General features: G+C 35.4%; 3 protein-coding genes across 9 annotated transcripts; 1 reads left to right on the forward strand and 2 right to left on the reverse strand.

Moving 5' to 3' along the window:
• Positions 1-92: 92 nt before the first annotated feature.
• On the reverse strand, positions 93-14,809 carry LOC106652587 (choline/ethanolamine kinase). Of its 4 annotated transcripts, none has more exons than XM_014371620.2 (6): positions 14,485-14,809; positions 7,685-7,797; positions 6,730-7,209; positions 6,056-6,302; positions 2,388-2,552; positions 93-2,304 (listed from the first exon to the last, which is right to left on the reverse strand). In XM_014371620.2, the coding sequence occupies exons 1-6, from the start codon at positions 14,602-14,604 to the stop codon at positions 2,191-2,193; spliced, it is 1,239 nt and encodes a 412-aa protein (XP_014227106.1). In that variant the 5' UTR covers positions 14,605-14,809; the 3' UTR covers positions 93-2,190. The 4 variants fall into 4 exon arrangements, with proteins under 4 accessions (XP_014227106.1, XP_014227109.1, XP_014227110.1 ...); XM_014371623.2 differs by lacking the exon at positions 14,485-14,809 and adding an exon at positions 12,677-13,227; XM_014371624.2 differs by lacking the exon at positions 14,485-14,809 and adding an exon at positions 10,137-10,367.
• Positions 12,583-23,570, forward strand: LOC106652589 (aldose 1-epimerase). 4 transcript variants are annotated; one of them, XM_014371628.1, is made up of 5 exons: positions 12,583-12,654; positions 17,291-17,499; positions 17,631-18,001; positions 22,881-23,306; positions 23,392-23,570. In XM_014371628.1, the coding sequence occupies exons 2-5, from the start codon at positions 17,298-17,300 to the stop codon at positions 23,470-23,472; spliced, it is 1,080 nt and encodes a 359-aa protein (XP_014227114.1). In that variant the 5' UTR covers positions 12,583-12,654; positions 17,291-17,297; the 3' UTR covers positions 23,473-23,570. The 4 variants fall into 4 exon arrangements, with proteins under 4 accessions (XP_014227114.1, XP_014227111.1, XP_014227112.1 ...); XM_014371625.2 differs by lacking the exon at positions 12,583-12,654 and adding an exon at positions 15,862-16,010; XM_014371626.2 differs by lacking the exon at positions 12,583-12,654 and adding an exon at positions 16,827-16,882.
• LOC106652586 (microsomal triglyceride transfer protein large subunit) lies at positions 18,088-22,092 on the reverse strand. Its single transcript, XM_014371619.2, has one exon. It carries the CDS (start codon positions 21,520-21,522, stop codon positions 18,892-18,894), a length of 2,631 nt encoding a protein of 876 aa, XP_014227105.1. The 5' UTR covers positions 21,523-22,092; the 3' UTR covers positions 18,088-18,891.
• Positions 23,571-23,649: the final 79 nt, after the last annotated feature.

The following is a 23,649-nucleotide window of genomic DNA, read 5'->3' on the forward strand; positions in this document are numbered from 1 at the left end:
GCGAATGAAAATATGTTCATTTAAAAGCTCACTGTTCATATAATTTTATTCAAAAAGAAGGATATTTTTCAGAATAATAATAAATGGAACAATTTGGAATATTAACTTGTAATAAATTTTTATTGAAAAATCATTCGAACTTATCAAACTAATGGCAATACAAAACAATGTGCTAAGTATTTAGTTAATACAAGTACTAAGTATACCCTGCTAGAGTAATATATGTTACTTACTAAATAAAATAAATATTACATTTTATATTCGAATATCATAATTATATTGTCAGCAATAGGTACATATGATTATTGCATGTAGATTTCGTAACGATTAATCTGATGGATTTTAAAATAAAGCTCTCTTTTTCATTAAAATAAATCTATAAATTTTAAAAATATTCTAGTTTTCAATGACACCGCAAACCTTCGCATCATAACCATGACTTTATAAGGTTTTCCGTACAAAACTATATAAATTCATAATTCATTATTGACTGCATAAAAATTTATGCGTGCGTTTTTTCGGGCAACAATACTGAAACGATTTACCGAAACAATTCACGAATACAACAGACGAAATCCCATCGCACGTACAAGGATTATTTTTTTGAATACTATACTTCTAAATAAATAATTTCCTGTATACAGCAACGTATCACAATTAATAAAACGGCCGACCAAACGTATTTTAGCAAAAGAGATCGCTAATGAAAACATCAACATAAGATTCTCATTCACTTATTTAATATTACGAAAATATTCTTAGGTAGGAAGGCTACATTAAATTTTTTTTGAGCAATTACAATTCTTTATACTCTATTTCATTCTATCATTCTTTTGTCAGACTTTAAGTGTAAACTTTACAATTTAACCACTTATTAAATTGAATTGCAAATTATTTTGTTTTTTTTTCTTCTTAAATTTTTTGCCCAGTGACAAAAGTCAATTATACTTTAGAAAATGTATCATCTAATTTACTAAATTAAGCAAATGATAATAATTTTTAAGCACATTACGCAGATTTTAAGTATGATATTTCACAAGTATCGTCCATTTAATCAGTACTTTCATTCATTGAAGGCATCAATAGATCATGCAGGTACTTAAATGGTGATAATTGGATAGAAACATTAAAAGTAGTTCTATTGAAAGTAGTTTCAAAATGTTTGATCTTATATTATTGTGAAGTTACTAGAGATCCATAATAGATTTTGATTCTCTTTTTAATTTGTTTCTTTATTGGCTGATGACTCGACAGATTTCTTAAAAAACTACGCAGTTAACTATCACAATGAAGGAACCTGAGCCAATACCGACTTTAAGTAATTAGAAACGAAATTTTCAGACTAGTTGAACGAACTCGGAGAGTCCTCCTTGCGGTTTCATACCTGATTATTCCTTCAAAGTGCTTGTAGGTACAGAAAAATAAAAAATAGATAATGGTCATGCGACATAAGTCTAATCATGGGTGTCGAAGAATACTTAAAAATTCAGAAGTAAAAATAGCTAAGATGACAACATTACTCAAGAAATTGACGATTAATCAATCCGACCAATGAATTTGGAATTATTGTTTGATAATGATAATCCAAGATAACCGAAATTCTTGTACACATTATACTGATTCGATGTGCGTAATGACGTCGCGTCGCTCTTAGAGAGCACACAGCGGGTCATTATTGAGCACCAGTGTGCAGCCGATGTGCACACCACCGATATACAAAACTTACGATCTATATCACAACGCAATCGTTTCTACGTGTTTTCGCTCAATCTGAAAGATCTTCGATAAAATGTTCATGGACCAAGAGGTGAGCCGCGCGAATTAGGAACTTTTCGCGAGTATGTATGTGTCTGTTCAAAGCTCCTGGATTCCTGCTGCTCGTTCGATGCAGTACCAACTGCTCGTCAGTTTGTATTGAAACATCGGATAATCCATAAACGGGGCGCGTCCAGCGTAGTAACGACGAGAACCTAAATGCGTATCGCGTAGTACAGCCGGAGACCTTTGGTTACGATGACCAATCGCTGAGTCACGTTTGCCGTCGTCGTCGTTGATTGGGATGGGGGCCTCTTGGCTGCACTCGATACCAAAAGGTTTTCGTCATAAGCTATGACAAGGGCGCGTGGCGAAAACAAGTCTTTCCAAATATTCTTGAATAGGATTGTAATTACTTGGTAACCGCAATCCTATTCAATCCAGGTGTGTCACCTTTCTTTTTAACCCTCCATCTGGATATAGTGGTCCAGTTTTAAGCAGTTTTTCTTTTAAGTACTGGTATCGTCTTAGCCTAACTACTGCGTAATCCTGTTTGCGAAGAAAAAAAGAACTCGTTAGTCAAGTTTGATCAAATGTACGGATTTTTGAATACGAAATTAGTATTCGCTTACCCAATAGCCGAATGGAATTTGAGACAATTTGGCGTTCACGATGCTCCACAGACCCCAGAACAAGTTGCTGGCTAACGAGAAGATACGAATCTCTGCCATCATACGTTCTTCCTCGGCTTGACCTTCTTTTCCGGCCACCCTCAAGTAGTTACGAATGAAATTGTACTGTCAAAAGAAAATTTTCTATAAGCAAAGAGTTCGAAACAATGGAAAGTAATTATAATACTACTACAAATCACCGGTTGAATTTATAAGTTTTAATTTTTTTGTTTTGCAATATATTTCATTTGTTCACCAAAATGGTTTCGTAATTAACAGCTCAGGAGAGACTTTTTTTTTAAGTTTTAAGCTAAATCAGCTCTCATAACTGCTCGTGTGAGGAAACGTAGGTTTTATTTGTTAAATCTAATAATTTACAAACGCGAATGAATTTGTGACAGAAAGTTATAAATAGAACGTTTTAGGTTATAAGAGCGAATCTCTTGGAAAACAATTTTTAAAAATATATGAGTTAATCATAATATTGGCATTAACAATGATTATACAAAAGCAGTTGAAATTTTTCACTAAAGAAATAACCAACTGTTAATCATAAAGGCATATATACTTGGTGCAATCATTAATTTGTATAGAAAATGAAATAGATAGTCCGAGTACAGTCTCAATTAATCAAATAGTTTAAAAAGTCTAGATAAAAATCCCAGAACCAATTGATCAAAGATCCTGGCCCATTCTTATATTCTCTGGATTATTTCGGAAAATTAATAATGTTAAAATAATAATTTTTGCAAATTAAAATTTTAAAAGGCCGAATGAAAATATTATTTTTTATTTGATTCGATTAGAAGCGATGATACATGATATGAAATGAAATCATTCAAATAGTTTTTATTAATTGTGGTTGAATACGTTATTGCTGATGAATTTTTTGAAATTTTTTTATGGTAAAAGAAATAATGAATGTGAATAAAAATTAAAAAAATTAATTATGACGAATAATCGAAACTTCACTTAAATTTTAGTTGAATAGAATCAAATAATATAAGTTTTTAAAAACAAGATGAAATTGGTCTCATAATGATGAATCATTTTAAGATGACAGGATTATAAAATCAAATGATATTGATAAAAATTATAAGATTAGTTTCGCTCAAAAATTAGGTAGAGCAAAGATTATTTAAGTATCCTTAAATTTTTGTTCAAGTTATGAGCGAAAAATTCAATGTATGGTATTGACACGACGTAAAAAAATCTCAGTCAGCGACAAAGCAGATATACTGAACAAATTTGATACTTTCTTTCTTATCTCAGGATGAGACAGACATTTATCATTTTGAAACGAGCAGTGTATTTTTTCCAGTGAGCTTAAATCGCGTGATCGTATAAAGAAACTTTATTATTTAAAAAAAATGAACGAAATGAAAGTAACGAAAAAATTACTTGGTATTTTTTAAATTCAGATATCTACATATCGCTGACACAGATCTTCATATTTTTTATTGCAAATGAATGTTCATACCACTCGGTGCTCAATTAAAATGTGGCAGTACCGAAAACAATATCTGTTTGATCTTCGGCATTTTTTTTTAGTGACAAGTGGCCAAGGGAAGAGCATTTTAAACGTCATAGGCAGTAAAGAAATTCGATTCATGTTCTCATAAATGCTGTGCATCTACTAAATTATAGTTTTTTTTCAATTGCAATACAAATTATAAAAAAAATTTTAATGTGGACATAAAATTTATAGGTAGGTAAAGTAAAAAATGTATTAATGACTCATTAAATGAGCTTATTTATTTTCATGTGTAGGATATGTAATAATGGGATTGTAAAATTTTATTAAACCATACAGGATTAATTAGGAAAATTTTAGGAACCTGGATGGGTTTAATTTTATTAGCGATACCAATAAAATATTTATTATGTGATATTAATAGCAGTTATAAGAACATGTACGGAAAATTCACGATTATAAGGTCCTAGCACAATTTTGTAATTTATGATTGGTATAAATATAAAAATTAAAAAAAAATAAAAAAAAAATAAATAAAAAAAATCACGCATTTGACTTATTTGTAAGAATGTGAACGTGGTTATAGTTCGACTATTGAGAGTGCGTGGTTGAGGTACTCTATTAAATGCTGCTGAGGCGAGATTGATGGGTGGCTGGCTGGACCACGAGCTCTGTGGGCGTGACCTCTCGGGTTGACAGAAGGCACCCCTTACTCCTCGAGTCTGGGGCACCTTAAGTCGCCGTTGATTGGATTTCTTGAACCTCTCTGTCTCTCGTTGATGGCATCTGAATCTTCCTTCAAGGCCTTATCCTGATTGCGAGAGGGTCCCCAGTTTTTATTGTGGAGGCACCCAATGCGCAGTCAACATGATAGAATAGAGCCATGCGAGCCTCTCTCAGTCACGATTTGAGGTCCTGTGAAACTAATACATACACACGCAACACACGCCAAGGTGCCCTAACTCCTGATCTCGTTTTTATATTTTCGAAAAACATAATCTTTCGAAAAAATACCTAACTTTCGAAAACTTATTTTTTCTTTTTCTTTTTTTAAGTCTCATCTAGGTATTTCAGTTTTGGTTGATTCAGTGTCTTTTAAAGTTTATGTCAATAAACATAAAGGCAACGAGTCACGCGTTCAAGTAGCCAACAAAAGGCGAACTACGAGAGACGCTATGAACCCGCGGTTCTCTAATTTTTATTTTTAATAAACTATAGGTACAGCAGCTAGAAGTTTAGCTGCGTTCAAAAAACTGCGTAAATTTTACACAATTTCGAATTGACGTTGTAATTAAAATGAAAAAAATTTTTTTCAATTTATTGTAAAGCCAGCTACTTGCGCAATTTCAAAATATTGCTCGTGCCAACAATACTCACTTTTTATCATTTTTAAAGATGCTGTGATAAAATGCAAATGATTTTCAATTTTCTTGATTCGAAATGAATAAACAAAAATTGACAAAACAATTTTCTTCCACAAAACGAATACCTTAAAATGCGGTCATACATTGCGAATCAATTGATTTTTTATAAATTCACATCAAGAGTCTTGCTCGAAGATGTTGATGTTGCTAACGTGCTATGAGATTTTATTGCTGAGTAATGTCAATGAATAAAAGCAGTTGAAGATCTCTTCTTACTTTCAAAGCCAATTTGCAAGACTAACATCTCCTCTTTGACTCAAATAAATTGAAGAAATTTTGATCTTTGATGTAAAAATAATTTTTTTCTATTTAAAACAGTTCATAGACATTTGTAATGCAGTGATTTATGGATTAATGCACAATGTATGACCTTCCATGACACAAACTTAATATGTGATTTTCAGTTTCAAAATTATCAAAAGCCATAACTATTACTTTTTCTTCAAATATTGAGTTAATTATCACATATTAAGTTTAACGATTCTTTATTTCTCAAAATTTTTGTAATTTAAGATACGACTTCAAAATGAATGAAAAGTAAGACTCTATCGACATTTCATCGACTATTAAAATTTTTGTTTTTATGCAAGAAGCTACTTTCAATAATAAAAAAGGTAAACGTGAAAACGTTGACAATGGCAGAGAGATATAAATAAATGCTTGAATTTGAACTTCTTACCCATGTGACTCAATGAATTTCAACTCCCCCCGGCCCCCAAGGCGCGTCTTACCTTTTGTTCTTTCGTTGGTCCGCACGACGTACGCTCGGTAAAGAATGGATAGTCTTTGGCTGTGTAGTCGTAGAGCCATTCCTGGAAATGATTGGCTACGTCGAAGCCTCGGTAGTTGTAAGAACAATACTCAAAATCGATCACAACCAGTTCTTGCTTTGGCGAATTTTGACGAAGTAAAATGTTGCCCTCCTGCATGTCGTTGTGGCAGAAAACAACCGGGAATTTGTATTGTTTCGCCAAGGACCTATTTGATTATAATAAAAATTGATTAAAACACCGATCCAATATATTATCATAAAACCCCATGAAGCAGAAAATACTTGGAACTGTACAATTGTGTAATTATGTTTGAAACAATTTTAATGAGATCTAACAAACCATGAAGATTATTGGGTCAATAGATGTAATATACTAACGTAGCTGATTTATTAATTTTTAATTCATTATGTAAATAATCTCCAAGAGTCAAATGTGTAAACTTAGAAAAAAACGGTTTTCCCAATTATTCAGTCATGCGAAAATTCGCTTTAATCAGCTCATTACTTTGATTAGCCCAGTCAATAAACTCCCCGGTTGAAGATAAAAAAAGGCAATTGGAATCCGGGAACAGATAAGTATCATGCATTTGCTGCTTCGGGTTGCCTAAAAAAAATAATGATATCTCAACTCACCGGAACCAAGTGACTTCTTGCTCCAAATCGATGGACTTGATAAATTCGAAGTTGGCAAGCTGTTTAGTTTCGACCTCTTCGATATTTTCCAACACATCGGTGGCCGTGTCGAGCCACCTGTCCATCGTATCCCAAAGCCACGTGGGTTCCTTGCTGATGGGCACCTGCATCATGTGTATCTGTGCCATTTTTTCAGCGATCAGAGAACTGAGATGGTGATCGGCCAACTCTTTGGTGAGCAGAGGTCGGGCCGGAATGTACTCCTCGATTCTTCCACCTGGAAAGATACCATGAAGTTTCGGGCCGAGCCGCCTCTCTGAAAGAAGTGTGAATATGACGGATTCGGTGATCAGGCCCTCGAGGGCACGTTCGCCATGAACCTGGCCGTACAGTCTTAGGAGAACCTGTCTAGGCTCGCCGCGCACCGGTATGGCTTCATCTGGCAAGTGGACACTGTAAAGCCAATTGCTCAACCCACCGCTGAAAGGCAGAAAGAAAAAATTCATCATTTGCTAACGTGACTCGGTCGATTTTTCTTTTCTTCGCGCGAGACAATTTTTTTCAGATATCGCATGTTGGATCAATTTTTGCACTCACGCACGTTGCAGATCATTATCTGCGCAGCAAATAAAGCCGATCATTACAGATAAAAGAACGATAAACTGTTGATTATCCGCGAGGGTACGGTCAAACAAATACTCGAAAAATAATTGTAATAACTTTTCTTATGCGCGTAATTTTAATTGCTCTTATTCCGAATAATGTGAAAATAATTACAATTCTGTAAAATGCAGATTGAAATCGAGCAGCCCAATTAATTATAAAGACATTTTAAATCAATTTTAAACCAACGATCCAACGATCAAATGACTCCAATTAATCCGGTGATAATTTAGAATGGCTCATAGGAAAATTAAAAAATATAATACTTGAATTCGATTATAATTTAACTTACCTGATTCGTTTCAAGATGATATTATCTGGAGTAACGTGCTTCCACACGCCTCGCAAGTAGTCACGACAGATGCGCGCAGCAGTGGCTTTCATTTCTGGGTGGTACTCAGACATCTGAAACAATGAAAAAATAAAACATCAGTTATTATTGAATTCATCGAAATTGTTGATACTTGGAGGAATTTATGAATCGTTATTTAATCAATAGTGGTTTCAAATGAACATGCACAATAGTTTCAAACATCTCCTTAAGAGAGCTTTTATTACAATCGGACTCGCAAAGCTCGTGTATCAAATTAACATTTGCTCTATATATTGAAACTTATCGATCCACGTCAGGCGACTTTTAAAGCGTTTTACAACTTATAATGTATAAAAGACTCAAATCTCGCGTGATAGCAATCTGTGTTGTTTTTTATAACGCTATGAAACATATATTTTCTGGGACAGTGCCAACGTACTTATCGATCCACTATAGTAGTATGTTGAAAACTAAGGTCAAGTGCAGCACGCGTATCTGATATAGGTAGCAACTATTGCGACACATAATGAATTATCGTTTTAACAGGTGGAAGGAACATTATTCAACGAGTCGAGTAAACAAATTGTAATGACAGCAACGGAATCAGCCACCAATTGTTTTTGTTGAGTTCAAAATTAAACAAGACCTCTCGAGCATACGGCTCGCTGGGTTTTCCGATCAACACTTTATTATTATTTTTTATCCGAGAAGCAGATGAAAAAAGAAAAATATGATAATAATAACGTGAGACGGCATAAATAATGTTAATTGTATATTCGAACAATATTGGTATAAAAAATAAAGAATATTTATCTTTTCACGAATGAAAAATATTATGTTTTTCTTGTAACGATCACTTTTGATGATAATTGCAATAAAGGCTTGAATTCTGCACGTTTTTCGATTGTTAAATTTAACAAAAATGGATTATAACAAGACAAATAAACAATACCAGTTTTGGGCAAAGTAACGGTCTCATGTGCTCGCGCTGATAACTGAGTACATTTTAGTACATAGAACCTAGGTCAACTGACGTAAGAGCTTCGCGACGGAGCGGATGGGTATAGGTGGAAGCGGAGTTTGCGCATATCGGCACGCAAGCGACGCTCGGGCCGATCAATAGCGCATATTTTCCTCGTTTAAAAAATGTTTCCAAGTCACGTTTCGAGTGCTGCGATTGGTCGAGCTTTTCACACACTCAAGCTTGCAAGTATGTGTGACTGGTGTCGGACGAGTGTGGGTGGGTGGACACGCTTGCGCAAAACTGCTCGAGCTTCTGACGTTTTGCAATTGGTAGTTTCAGCTCTGATCGGCGAATTTCAAACGAAATGTGCCGGACTACGTATATGCATTCGTATCGAGCCGGTAAAATTTCAGAAAAAACTTGAGATTAATTGGTCTGAAGAAAACCCAACTGCATTTTACAAGTTATCGTTTGTTAATAAATTATGAATACTTTTTTTTAATTTCGCCAAAAGATAAAGGCAATTATTAATTAGAACTTTTCTGATTTTTTTTTATGGTTGGATGATTTTGAGGAAAATTTGGTATGCTTAGTAGGCTTAGTTAGTATAAGTCATGTGCCAAATAAATTTCAAAAAGAATTATAAGTAGCATTAATTTTTTTAAATGCATTGAAACGAATTGCGTTTTACAAACGTATATTGGCTTTAGGTGTAATTGTTATCTATTAATCAGATACTTGGTCTGTTCAAGCTTCGATAAGGTGATAAATTCCTAACGACTTACTTACAAATTGAAAAAGACTCATTTCGTTAATTCGTACTAGTTGTACTCGTGCAGAAAGAATTACTGTAATAATAATGGATAAAATCTAAAACCGGTAAATCATATCGTATATCTTTATTCTCTTATTTAAACACGAATGCCGAAAGTGGGTGATTATTATCATGACGCGTTTGCGTGAGGTAAGAATGTCCACGTTTCTTTTGTGACAAAATCAAGTCAAGCGAAAATTCAAATAATCAGTCTGATGAACCCAACAAAATTCTGCACAAAAGCTATCTTCGTGAACTGTATACTCAGCTGTAATGATGCGTCATAAGCAGTAATGGTTTTATTTTACCGAATACAAGACGTCAGTCGCGAAGAATCGACAAGCCTTTCATAAATTTAAAAATCGATTCCATGAGTTATAAGTGGTATTACGTAGAGGAAGTAGCTTATCGCGTCGATCGGATCGATAATAATACAATTTGTTGTGATTTCACACCTTCAATAAGCACGCATGACGTCTACTGTGGTTTTTCAGAATTCTGCCCAAACAGTAATTATTGATCAGGATGAGCTTTGATCGCAAGCGGTTCATTTTTTCTTCACGATCAAAGTTCAAACACGTGGCTCCTTTGTTTCAGATATTTAAAGTCCCATTATTAATAGGACGTTTTTTTACAACACAAACGATATTTACATTAGAGGTAGGTGTTCAGTCGAGTTGAAATATAATCGACCTCGATTTTTTCGCAGCACGTCAGAATGGTAAAGTAAGAAACCTTTGTTCAGTGTAGCGTAACGAAAATTACTCGAAGAACGTATAATTTTTTTTTTTAACACTACGACAGATAAAAAAATTGCTGTAAAAAACCGCAAAATTACAAAGAGCTCGGCGTTACAAGCATTATTAGCCTGAACGCATTCCTCGACTCGGGAAACTGGTCCGCAGGCAAAGATTCGAGAGTCTTTTTGCTTCGTCTTGAATTTCTTGTGGCTAAAAATAGAGTTGCGCAACTCGAAGCGCAGTTGAGTAGAGCTCGCAACGACTCGTCGGCTTTTGACTCTCTCTCTCTCTCTCCCTTTCGATTCCTCATGACTGTATATTTGCGTAAAATGTTCTTAAAACTTTCGGACAACAGGACGCATACAAACACACGTTTGCGCGTAAATACGAGCGAGCGCGTGAGTGCATCCGTGCTTCGAGAAGCAAGTGTTGCTTTTTCGACTAAAAGTGGCTCGAGCGCGTTGACGTCGTCGTCGTCTTGTTTACGTGTCTTATTGTCAACGTAGTGTACGTGACGTACTGTCTCAGACGTCTGGCGAATAACTTCGATTAAATGTTTTAAATAAAAACAGTCCACCTCCTATTAGTCTTTACACCTAGCATTATCGTGTCAAAAACAACTCGTGCCTCGTGCACGGCTGCTTCAATGTATGCGACAATTTTCCTATTTTCCTCCAAGTAATTCAGATAAAAGTACTATTTTTTTTCATTTAATTTTTTCATAAAATTCATCAAACAATTAAGTAATTATAAGGAATTACTGAAGTAATCGCGAAATTAAGCCGCTCTGATCTACTATGATTAAAATTTTGAATGCTAACGATTTGTATAAACATTAGGATAATAAAGATTGGAATGCGCGCTAAATACACGTGAGAAAGAAGGAATCATTTTATCGTACGAGAGTAAAAAACTGATCTCCAAGCAAAACATAGTTATCATTTTCTTCTCTATTCAGCAATTTTAAGTCTGCATTTCTTTTAAACAATTTATATTGCTATTATTATTGTTGTTGGCATGATAAACCTTGATGATTTGTCAAACAACTCAACTTATCAGCTATGAGACATTTTTCAAGTATAATAGTTATCAATATATCCATATACAATGTGGATAACATTCTTTTCTCAGGAAAGCAATACGATGAACCGGTATTACGTATCGCGAGGTGTACAATAACGAGCAATTTTAAAATATGAGATGCGGCGAGCCAATTGCACTGAATCGCATTAGCTCATTAAAGATTGAGTTACACATCCTATCGTCTCGCCTGGTAATTTAATCACAAAACGTTGATCTTTGAATTCGATTAATTATTTAAATTCTAATAATATAATTTCTTTCGCCAAGGCTCGTCGACATTTTTTGATAATTGATAACGAAATTAAATTAGATCGAATCTTTTATTTTTAAATGTTGCACGTTGCATGGTAAAAATGATTTGTCATAGCATGAATAATTTCTTCGAACGTTCATCTTATCGATTGACAAAATAATGTAAACAAATTTCTCCCCAAGAACATTCAATACTCCTGAACGAAATCAATGCGCAAGAAGAAAGAAAACCATTCATAAACAAGGGTGTATCACGTTCATGAATGGAAATGATTTGTTTATGTACGAAAACGAAATGCGCAGTTATTTGATGGAAAATATGATGATTCAATCGACTAATTGCACAAACGTGCAAAAATCCCGTCATAAAGATGACAAACAGGTGACAGACGTCATGAATATAAAATTTCATTATTTTCTGAATTATAATAAGAGTACGTATTACAGCATTTAAGATGAACGGTGAATAATAAAATTTCTCAATCAAAAAAATTATCCTTAATAAAAATTATCCTTGAAACTCAAAAAAACAGTTACTTTTCAAGACACGTGTATGTTTTCGAAAATTCAATTTCAAGTACAGCAATAACTCGTTTAAATTTACAGATATAAGTAGTTTTTAATTTTAGAAAGCTTACACACAAATGTTGGATTGGAAATTTTTAAGATTTCATTTTATACTGGTCTACGTGCTTGTATTATACAAAATAAAATGAAGACAAAATTTCAAGACGCTTCGTTTTTAGGTGTGATTTATATGCGACTGCTTTACCGGCGAGACTCTCAACACAATTAATTCAAAAAAAGTTGTAATTATCACTTGTGGTTTAACAATAAAAGAGCAGATCGAGGTAAACCACAAAGTATTATTAATTACTTATGCATACCATTAAATATGCTAAGTATGTGGTAAGCTGAATACAATACAATTTAACTCATCAATCATTTTCTCGCACATGTGAATATCTAAAGCTTCGGCTTTAATTCGAAACATCTGTTAACCAGCAGTAGAGGTTAACTTGTACCGAAGCAGTGGCAACTACACAATAGCGACAATTATCGAAGCCTTTAAAGTTTTGTCTCGAAGCATAAGAAGGTAATTTTATTAAAAATCTTACCTTGTTGATTCCCATTTTGATAGTTGTGGATTGACGACGGTTAGTAGGGAAAATTCTGGTCAATATCACTTTCTTCAAAATAGCTGTCTCGGGTACGATATTCCGCAACAACGAAATGATGACGTAATATTGTCTATAACACTTGTGTAGCTTTTAACTTTTTATTAATTGCGCTAAACTAATAGCATATGGGCGCGTAGCTTCAGGAACAAACAACGAGCTGAGCGCACCAAGTAAAAAGTTTTGATCGCAAGACAGAACGCGTTGTATCGTCTCGTAGCTGCTTCAATTGCTAACTGAGCGTTGGTTATGTGTACTTGACGAATTATTCGCTTTTGTTATCAATTATTAACGTGTATAACACGAGATAACGAGCGAGCGCAATTGTATATTATCGAGCGACGGTGGGGAGATTCCTGTGTATGTGTGTGCGTGACAAGAGTGGGCAATGTAGAACTGCTAGGCACGAACTTGCCAGGCTAAACTTGCGAAGATTCCGGAGAAATGTCCGTGCGATCAAAACGAGGTCTCGACGACAAATAGGCTGACGCTGGCGTTACCGAAGCTTTTTATAAAAACGCCCCGGTAGCCGCTTTCGTTGTGAAAGGAGGGGAAACCCAAAGAGGAGAGGGGGGATAATCCAGACAACGTAGTATTGGCAGACTGTCTGAAGGCTATGCTGCTGAATGAATCATCGGAAAATAATGAACTGAAAAGCAGTGTACTAAGCTGATTACGCCTCTTTTTTACATCAATAACAATGATTCTTGAGTTTTACCCAAAACTCAAGCCCACGAAGCGCATTTGTTTGCAGTTTTTGATCTCAAAGATTTTGGGTGTACGTGACGTTTTTCGAAAGTTTCATGAACTGTTAGACATTTGCATATTCATCTGACTTTCTTTATTCTGGAGCAACTCGTGGCATCCTTATATTAGAGCTTTTGAAACGAAAATCGCAACGTTTGTTTTGATGATGTGGTCAATATTTGTTGAAACCAGTGTGGTTCAGATAGAATCCAGAAAATTCAATCTTCAGTACATTGACTATCTTATGCTATTTTTGAATATGACATAAGTATGTTTTGTTTCGAAACTATGTTTTTAAAGCAAAGGGTTTTAACAGTTTAAAATTTTTTGACTCAATTGAAACAAAAAGTTTAGCTTTATTTTTTTTTTTTTTTTGTAAATAATTTTGATTTATGAGTATGATTTATGGCCAATTAAACAAGTTGTTTTTGATTTTTCAATCTCATTAACATTTGAAACTGCGTTTTCTTAATACAACTAATTGTTTATAATAGTTCTAAGAATTCGAAGAAATCATGTTAAAAATAAATTTGTATATTCTTTAAATTTACAAAAAAAAATTGTGATTGAAAAATTAAATTTTATTTTATGGAGTTTATTTTTTATGATTTTTGAATTATTTCGTTAATGTCACGGCAAATGAATAATAAATGTTGACGTTTTGATACCCAAATTCCAATAATATAATGGGATTTACCCATATACATATTAGTCGATTTTTAGTATTTTAAGTTACAGTAAGCCATGATCTTGACTCAATGACCAAAAATAACCTATAATATATAATCTGATTTTTTTATTCATTGGACTTACGATTGAATTTGAAATCGATGAAGTCTGAATCTTAGTTTTCTGACTCATTTTGTCTGAATGTAAATATTCATTTTCTACCACTATACGATTTTTAAAGCAAACTCTCTTAATATTTAAACTAAAAGCTACTTTCAAATTTTAGTACGAAGTGTACTTATAAACTAATAAAGTATGGTAAATAGACTTACGAATTGTGGTTTTAGCAGATTATGTGAAAATAACAAACAGTTAATTTCTCCATTCAGTTTTGTCAGATCTAAACTTTCTTCCGCAGGAATTTGTTCTTCTCCTTCTATGTATTCGTCCATTGTTGCAAAGTGAATTCACCTTACTTGTTGTCAAATTTATTTTCGTAAAGAAACCACTTATGATAGTAATTACTAAAACTATAAGAGCTAAATATATATTCTACAGCAGTTGATGTTACAAAGAGCCTCCTTAATATATACAACTTTGTCCTATGTTGATGTAGTCATTATACATCGATATTGACTGGTCGCTCGAACCTCTGTACGTCGAGTTATATACTATAAGCAGTAACTCATTTCGTCTAATTGGAGACATCGTTTGACAACGTTCGAACGTATGTTTCAGAATCGAATTGATTTAATTTTCACGAGATATTTTCGCGGTGTTTTATTTCAATGATTGGGGTTTGTTGAGTTACGAGGAAAAATGTAAATATTTGAAACTTAATAGGTAAATGATAAATTATTCAATATTACAATGAAAGAGAAATATTTTTTTCTTGAATTATACTTGATACGTTTATAAATGTGCAATAATATAAAATATTATTAACGATTAAGTACAAGTCTTGGTCTCTTATCAGTACATAAGAGATTTCAGTTGTGTATCGTACATTCAAGACGATTCGCCGGTGATATTTAAAATTGTTTTCAAGGATTTTTTTACTTTTGACGATTAAAAAGTGTCCCAGTTAAATTAAAATTTTATTCATTGCACCTGCATTAATAACAGAGACTTCGTTTAATTGATCAAACCCATTAAATGAATAAACAAGAAATCAGATTTATATTTTGAGTTTAATCGTTTAATTTATCATATTGGATAATAATGACTTATTTTTGTAAAGGGATTTATTAAAATTGTATTTAGATACATTATTTACTTTTATTTCAGTAATGAATTTAATTTGTTGTTGATGAAAGAACTTGAAATAAATATAAAATTTGATTTATATTTGCAGGAGTGAAAAATATTAGTCTTCAGACTGACTTTAGTTAGGTGGATTTAATATCTCAAGAAAAAATCAAATTGTTGCTACTAATTAACCTAAGTAAAACTTTAACATCATTAGAACTCTGTGCAATATAAGAAGATGTATATTTTGAATTTATAACTTTACAAATTCTATTAAAAAACATCTTCTTGTCATGTAAGTTTCAACCTTGATAATTTTGTTTTCGATGTCAAGAAATCTTGTGATTTCGTATAAAATGGAGGAGACGCTAGAAAGCCATAAAAACCTGTTTCTCCTGTATACATCATTTCTTCAGACTAGCTATTCCAGTCATTCACTAGTGTTAGTGGAGTTCGAATCTGGTTAAACTGTATGTTATGAAAATATACTCATAGTTTCGTCGATAATAGTAAGACGTCACATGTGAAAGTTACAAATTAATATTAGCCATTCAATCAAAAGCATGACTTATTTAAAATCAGTTTTGATTATTTTAGTATATTTGACTGGGTAAGATGGTGTGTTTTTAGTTTTTTGTTCATAATTCATTTTATGAAAAAATGTACAACGATACTTTTGGATTATGTTTGAAGTCATCCTTGTTCGTTTAACAAAGTAACATAAAAAGCATTCAAAGCCATAAAAATTTAACATTTATTAGCAGTTATTTATTGAAACGAAAGAGTTGGTACGGTAGATATTGATTTAATAATGATGGTAACAGATTTTCTTTTTAATTACGGCAACCACGTTAAGATGTCGCTTTTGTTTAGAATGTATTTGAGTAGTTTTCTGACTTGAAAAAATAATCCCAAATAAGTTTTAAACTTGAAAATTAATTAAATTAAATATTACCATTTAATAATAGATTAATCTTTGGCAGCAGGTGAAGCTTTTAAAAAAAAAGCATTACCGTAAAATATGAAATATAACACAAAAACCTACTGGAAACATCCAAATCGATTGTAAAATGCATATTAATCATAGATTATTTTATGCTGAATAATATTTAAACTCTTTTCATCGTATCTAACTTTATCAAATTATCATATAAAAGTAATTATAATTTTCTATTATAGATTAAATTAATTTAAAAGGAATGCGAAAATTTTTACTTCATTGACTTATACTGGCAAACTTCAACCAATCGTTTTATTCGAATCATCTTTAATTGGTGCTTGTTTTATAACTCTTTTTGTAAATATGAACTCTGAATACATGCTGATACGAAGAAATAAAAATGAATGTGAACGATTGTGGCATTAGCAACTGATTAGATTGGTGTCACGAATCTGAATATTTTTGCCTTGTTTGTAGGTTCTAAAATCTCTTCTCATATTTCAGTTCGATTTCACATGAAATAGCAGAAACATCAATTTTCAGTAAGATAGTGATTTGATTACTATTTTTTTTACTGTCATCGAATTAAGAAAAAATTGACAAATAATAAGAAAAATTGAATTATTATTATTTTCTTAAGTTGATAATATAATTTCGCTTCAAAAAATATAATATTTTACCAAGTTTCAAGTGCATGGCTTTGCATCTTATCTTCAGAATAATTTAGATAAGCAACTTTTCGTATTGAGAAATTTTAATTCTTCCGTTTCTTTTTCTAAATGAAGAGTGTGCTTTATACTGTGGTTGTGAATAATTTTTGTGGAGAAATATTTACTAATTTAAAGTGATATATAGAAGATATTAAAATATACAATAATCAATTTAGGTAATGAAAAATTTTATAATTTTTCAAATTAAATAATGCCACAATCATTTTTTTGCTAAACCAGAATCGTCATGAGCTCTGGAAATGAAAAACGTATCTCAGTTGAACCTTGGGGTACTTTAAATGGCAAACAAGTTACTAAGTTTACTTTGAAAAATGGAAATAAGCAAGAAGTTGATGTAATTTCTTATGGGGCAACAATCACGTCAATCAGAACTCCAGATAAAACTGGAAAAGTGGAAGATGTTGTGTGCGGATTCGATAATATCGAAGGTATGGTTACAATATGAAAAAGTTACTTATAAAAATTTGATTCAATTTTTCTGGGCCGAACATTTTGTACGTGTTAATGAATTTCATTTCTTTGCATTGATTAATAATCGATGTATATATATCGATTGAAGGATATTTAAGGAAGGATAATCCGTACTTTGGAGCTACCGTTGGACGAGTGGCTAACCGCATTGGCGGAGGTCGGTTTTCAATCGATAATGTGCCGTACCAAGTATCACGAAACATAGATGATAAATTCACTTTACACGGCGGTTTCAAAGGCTGGAATTCAAAAATTTGGGAAGCTTCGGTTCAGAATGACACAGTTGTTATGGCCCTTCTGAGCGAGGATGGCGATGAAGGATTTCCAGGTGCTGTTATTGCTTTTGCCACATTTAAGCTCACCGAAGATGGAAGGCTTTCCATTGAAATGAAGGCCACATCTACTAAAGCTACGCCCATTAATTTGACCAATCACAGTTATTTCAATCTAGCTGGACACGTATGTAGTACTTTTTGATTTACTTACTTATTCCCCCGTTAAACGTGAAATTTCAGATATATCTTAGATAAAAAGCAGTTCAATAGTTATTGGTTACAAACATTTATTGCATTTATTGCATTAGATTTACATAGATTGAACGATTCAACAATACATATAAAATAATATCGCATCATTTAAGCCGAAATTTTTTATGACACTTTACTAATAAGTATAGTCTCTATGGTATAAATTATAATCTCTATTGCATAACATATCATCTATATTTTATTGGGATCACTGGAAATATCACATGATTAATTGTTCCCATTTATAAATTGTATAAAAGTAGTTTAACAATTAACACTGTAAATATATCGAGGTGTGATGCAAATTCACATGCTGCAGGTAAATTGAAATCTGCATGATTTATCAATTTACGTACATCATATGTATATAAATATATGAAAAAATACGAGTTGGTTAACTTTATAATTTGATAAATTTATAAATTTTAAATCTGTTCATAACCCATATAACAAGCCACTTAACATTAACAATATAAACTTGTTTACATGCATGCGTAACTTCCGATCATAAAACATAAATCATCTTTTATCAGTTTTATAAATTTCCAATCTTACACTATTCATTAAATTATCAATAAGCTTATAAATATTCAATGTTAGTTTCAAGTATATTATAGAATTAAACAGTAGAAAAATTCGATTTAAAAATATGTACATTAATTAAAGATCTGTAATGGTCATTTTATAATCACAATAATGGTGTACAGTCTTATTAGTTCTTTCATATGCTCGCGTCTATTAAAATTTAATTGTTGAAAATAATCAAAAAGGATTATTTTAATGTGTCATGAATTCACTTAATTAGATAAAATTAGCAATTTTTCATTCTTCAAAAACTTTTGAACACATCTCGTTATTTTTTCTGTTCAAAAGATACGACTTGGCTGGCGATAACAATCTGATTCGCCTTGTTTTTCTCAATCTGTGACGGCTGCCAGGTATTCTTTCCACTTTGTAAATGTGTTGTTTTATGTAAGTCTCCGGCTGCACTAATCTCATGCAGAGAGACACGGGACCTGAAAAATCAACGTCGGTCGCTAGCACGAGCTTGGGCTCCGCAGTCAGAGAAAATTCCGCTCTGCTCTGCACGAAATTGGCCGTAATTTTTGAGTTTCCTTGGATCGCTATACCGGCCTCCATTTCGACCAAGGAGTGTGCATTTCTCGACCAAAGACTCAGTTGAATCTGTCCGGCTAGATCGACGCTCATCGCTCCCTCGACATCGATTTCTGCAACAAAGCCACAAGTCAGTGGAATTATTTCGCGATGTTTGTGTAGATTGACGGTAGTTTGAAAGGCCGAAGTTCGTTCCGAGGCAGTTCCCGACCAAACGTGTCCCATGAGTTCTCCTTGGCCGGAGAAGAAAACGAACGGTCGAATGTCCACTCCTTGGAACGACAGCTCCATGCCCGCGGTAGCCGATTCATTTTCATCGACCTCCACACTGTCCGGTTCGTTGGAAGAAACGAAACTTCCAAGTCCACCTGCGTAGAGTCCCAGGGAGAACAACGTCGATTTGTGATTTTCATTCTCCAAAACGATATCTACCACTCCACGCTTTAAAAGTCCAGAACTGATCTCTTGAATCGTCACGAGCGAACCATTGCTACCGGACGAGCGCAAAAAGCTCCTGGTGAAAGCTGTGCTCAATCCTCGCTGAGCGAAGGTATTGTAGTTGACGAATTTTCCCAAATTTCTTTCTTTAGCCAATTGCAAGTTTTGGCGGAATGCAGGACTCGATTCGGACAATTGCTCGATTCTTTGCACCAAATATTTACGTACTTCGAAGACAGGATCCTGATTGACGAGGTACATCAGCAATTGTTCGATGTCCTCGACGGTAGGCTTATTATTGAGAACGACGTTTATCGCCAGTGTCCTTACGCTGCTATCGACTTTTCGTCCTCTGAGTTGCAAGAAAGTTTTCATGGCGATACTCTTGATCTCCGGCGTTATAACGTCACTTGATAAAGTTCCGAGAGCTTTCCAAGCTACGATCGCTAAGTTTTTCGTGCCGTTCATTGCATTTTTGAGAAGAATCGGAACGGCCACTCTGTTTTTCAAATTGCCCAGAGCCCGAAGGAATTTAATTTTGCACGGCTCTTCCGAGCAAATGTCGAGTCCGAGCTCCAAACTGTCCTTTACTTTTTCGATCACGCTCGGGTTTCCGTGTCGCCTCGCCATGGCCGCGGCCGTCAGAGCCAATGTTTCCGAGACCTTTTCGTTCGGATGCGTCTCTTCGGATCGCTTCAAAACGTCCTTGATCACCTCGGCATGAGGGTGCTGTGCAGTCGCCAGCGCCCACAGGTATCTCTCGGTGTCGTCGCCGGTGTTATCTTGCCAGAGCGCTTTCATGGCCGCTCGATGAGACGCCAGCGTCGACGCGGAGCCGTACAAGTCGTACAGCTGGGGCAGTATTCCGTGATAGCGCGGACTCTTGAGAATTTTCGCGAGCGTCTCGGCCGACGCGTCTCTGACCATGGGCAGCAGTTTCAAGAAAGTCGTCGCCGATCGGATGGTGCCCAGCGTTTCCAAACCTTTCATGCTGTTCTCCAGCACGGTCTCCAACGAGTCGCCACCCGATTCCGCGGAGTACAGCTCGTGCTGCGCTTCGAACGGCACCTCTACGTAGTTGGCGCCAATCTTGTTGATCACCTCGACGTAGTTGGCTCCCATGACGGGCTTCTCCTTGGACGCGCCGGGAACCAGGCTCAGCACTCGATGAACGTTGATCAGATTTCGCGCCTCCGGTCTGGCCACCAAGCTCATCTCGTGCTTTTCCGTCTCGATCACTTCCTTCGGCAGCTGGCCGTCCGTCAATTTGTAGCTGGTCACGTGCCGAGTGTCGAGCTTCACGTCGAGTATCGGATCGGAGTGGCGATTTTTATTTCGCGCGCAGGACCTCTTCACTTTCTCCAGGGACTTTTGGCCCGTCATGCGATAGGACGTGCGGCACGCGCCGCTCGCGTCTGTCTCATCGAGCTCGTCGTCGACCATGTGATACTGAAAGAGACTCGCCAAGCCCTTTTTCAAATTCAGCGACGATATCGTCTCGGTGGATTCGGCGAACACCTTCTTGACCGTGCCACCCTTCATGAGCAACAAGATCGGAGTCTTGGGCACCTCGGTCAGCCGAGAGCTGTGCTCGACGAAACCCTCGGGCTTCGGAGCTTTCCTCGACTTTATCCAGAGCTGCAGAGAGATCGGCTTGATGGACAGCAGTATGGTTTCGGGGTCCGCGCGATCTTTCCACGGCGTGGTGACTTTCACCTTGGCCGTGAGCTGGAAGCCGACGTCGCCGCTGCTGACGTTTCGCGCTATCGAGCTGTCCCCCAGCAGAACGGTCGTGCTGGCGTCGTAAGTCAGAGCGGTGCCGAGGTCCCATTTTCGCGCGGACGCGCACAGAATCCAGGCGAGCGCCAAGATCAATTGCCTAATGATCGTTTTATTCATGATGATACGCGTAAGCAGATGCGACTCGGCCGACGAAAATAGAGCCCGGAGTTATTTGCCTCTCGACTATATAAGCCGATTTCGTTGCGCGGATTTTTTTTTCTACCACGTCGATTTGGTCTTGAACTTGTGGTACGACGACCTTAAAAAGCGCCTCGTCGCGCGATGCGTACCGGTGAAGCCGCGCCGACTCCTTTTCCCTGCCACGCGAGTCGTTGGTGGATATTTTTCTTCGCTCCTCGTTTGGAATTACAATCGCACGGAGCGCTCACGAGTAGTAGTAGTAGTAGCGAGCGTAAATCGGGTGCACTTCACCATAACAGCACCACACTGCACACAACAACAACAACTCCCGGCACAAAACAATAACGGTTATACGTCATGAAAATGTAATATCGTCCGACTCGTCATGGGCGTCGATGTGTTCACACGCACAGCCTCGCGCAGAATGAGAAACTTCCGTTGGCCGTATGATGCGTGTAATACAGCAGTCCCTGCAAGCCGAAGAAAGAAAGAGAAGAGAGAAAGAAGAAGGAGCGAACGAGAAAAAGCGAGGCGAAGCGAGAGCGAGAGACGCTTTTGTATATTACGCGTATTCCGTGGTGGGTTTTATATACACGTGCGCCTGCTCGCTGCCGCCGCTATATAGCCAACGGACTGCGTCCGCGTGTGTACGTGTACAGGCACAGCATAATATACATTACGAGTATTCGTTAGATATGGCTACTCCGCAGATCGCCGCGGAGCACACCCGAGTATATTTTCTCTCTCGCTCCGGCTCCGCACGACGCGTCGCAATTCAAAAGCCCCCTGATACAGAGTATATCGATATACCGGCTGGGCTGACTGTCGGAGTCTCGATTTTCAATGCGCGCGCGAGCTCCGACTCGATTTTAGTATTTACTTGGGGTGAGCGGGCAATGTGTTCGAGCTGACTCGCGGCTTTTTATCGTCACTATATACATATATGTATTATGAATATATAATTGATAGCAGCTGCGATATATTAATCAGAATACTCGCGATATCTTCTGTAGTGGAATATACTTGCAGCTTACAAACCGATCTGCGCAAAACAAACACTCTAATCTTTTATTATTCCTATGAATAAGTTTATCGGGTCCAGATTGACGAGGTCAATGATAATGATATGAATGCGTATATTTTATATATAATGTCGTTTATAAAATTGATTATAAATGTGGAAAATATTAGAGTCGATGCAATATTCATCGGTGTAATTATAATACCGCACCGTTTAAAAATGATAACATTTTTTGGTTCACAAGAATTATAAATATCGCTAATCCAATGCTTCCAATAACGAAATTATAATTGAAATATTTATTATTTCTCAGGGTACCAACGCTGCAGAAATTTATAAGCATAAAGTAATGATCGAAGCAGATCGTTGGACCGTGACTGATGCCAACAGCATCCCAACGGGAGAAATTAGGCCCGTAGACGGTAGCATAATGGATCTGAGAAAATCGACGCTTCTTGGGGACGTTATCAATAAAGTTCCCGGTGGCGGATACGATTACAATTTTTGCCTAACGGGAAAAGTAGATTTGGAGAAAGAAAAATTCACGGCAAGAGTTCTTCATCCTGACAGTGGAAGAGTTCTGGAGGTCTTCACTAATCAACCAGGAGTACAATTTTACACTTCCAATTTTATGCCTGAAGCAGGAACCGATGGCATTCCAGGAAAACAAGGGCAAAAGTATTTCAAGCACGGAGCTTTCTGCTTGGAAACCCAAAACTATCCAGATGCAATTAATAATGTAATTAATTTAAATTTCTTTTTAAAAGAATTATATAAATGAAGATATAATATTAATTTATGGCTCATTTTTGTACTGTTCGCAGGATAATTTTCCCAACAGCATTTTAAGACCACAGGAGCTTTATTATCATGTTGTAACTTATAAATTTGGTATTCAAGCCTAAAATAGTAAGGAATATTAAAATATTATACACATTTACTATATTTCTACAAAAGCTTCATTTGTTGTAACATTGTGCATAAATAAATGTAATCAGCTGCATTTTTATACTTTTTCTTATTATCATTAATTATATTTTTACATAATTACAATCTCATCACAAATCATTAATGTAAATTGA

Source organism: Trichogramma pretiosum, unplaced genomic scaffold (genome assembly GCF_000599845.2).
Source record: "Trichogramma pretiosum strain Unisexual culture from Peru unplaced genomic scaffold, Tpre_2.0 scaffold26, whole genome shotgun sequence".
In the NCBI taxonomy this organism is placed as follows: Eukaryota; Metazoa; Arthropoda; class Insecta; order Hymenoptera; family Trichogrammatidae; genus Trichogramma; species Trichogramma pretiosum.

What these genes read in the sequence shown, in the direction of transcription:
- LOC106652589 (XM_014371625.2), top strand. Translation starts at nt 15,964, where the DNA reads ATGACTTATTTAAAATCAGTTTTGATTATTTTAGTATATTTGACTGG. An exon ending in ATTTTAGTATATTTGACTGG is followed by an intron (nt 16,011 to 17,290) that starts GTAAGATGGTGT and finishes TTGCTAAACCAG; the next exon opens with AATCGTCATGAGCTCTGGAA. An exon ending in ATTTCAATCTAGCTGGACAC is followed by an intron (nt 18,002 to 22,880) that starts GTATGTAGTACT and finishes ATTATTTCTCAG; the next exon opens with GGTACCAACGCTGCAGAAAT.
- LOC106652586 (XM_014371619.2), bottom strand. Translation starts at nt 21,522, where the DNA reads ATGAATAAAACGATCATTAGGCAATTGATCTTGGCGCTCGCCTGGATT.
- LOC106652587 (XM_014371620.2), bottom strand. Translation starts at nt 14,604, where the DNA reads ATGGACGAATACATAGAAGGAGAAGAACAAATTCCTGCGGAAGAAAGT. An exon ending in ATCATCTTGAAACGAATCAG is followed by an intron (nt 7,210 to 7,684) that starts GTAAGTTAAATT and finishes TCTGCCTTTCAG; the next exon opens with CGGTGGGTTGAGCAATTGGC. An exon ending in AAATTCCATTCGGCTATTGG is followed by an intron (nt 2,305 to 2,387) that starts GTAAGCGAATAC and finishes CTTCGCAAACAG; the next exon opens with GATTACGCAGTAGTTAGGCT.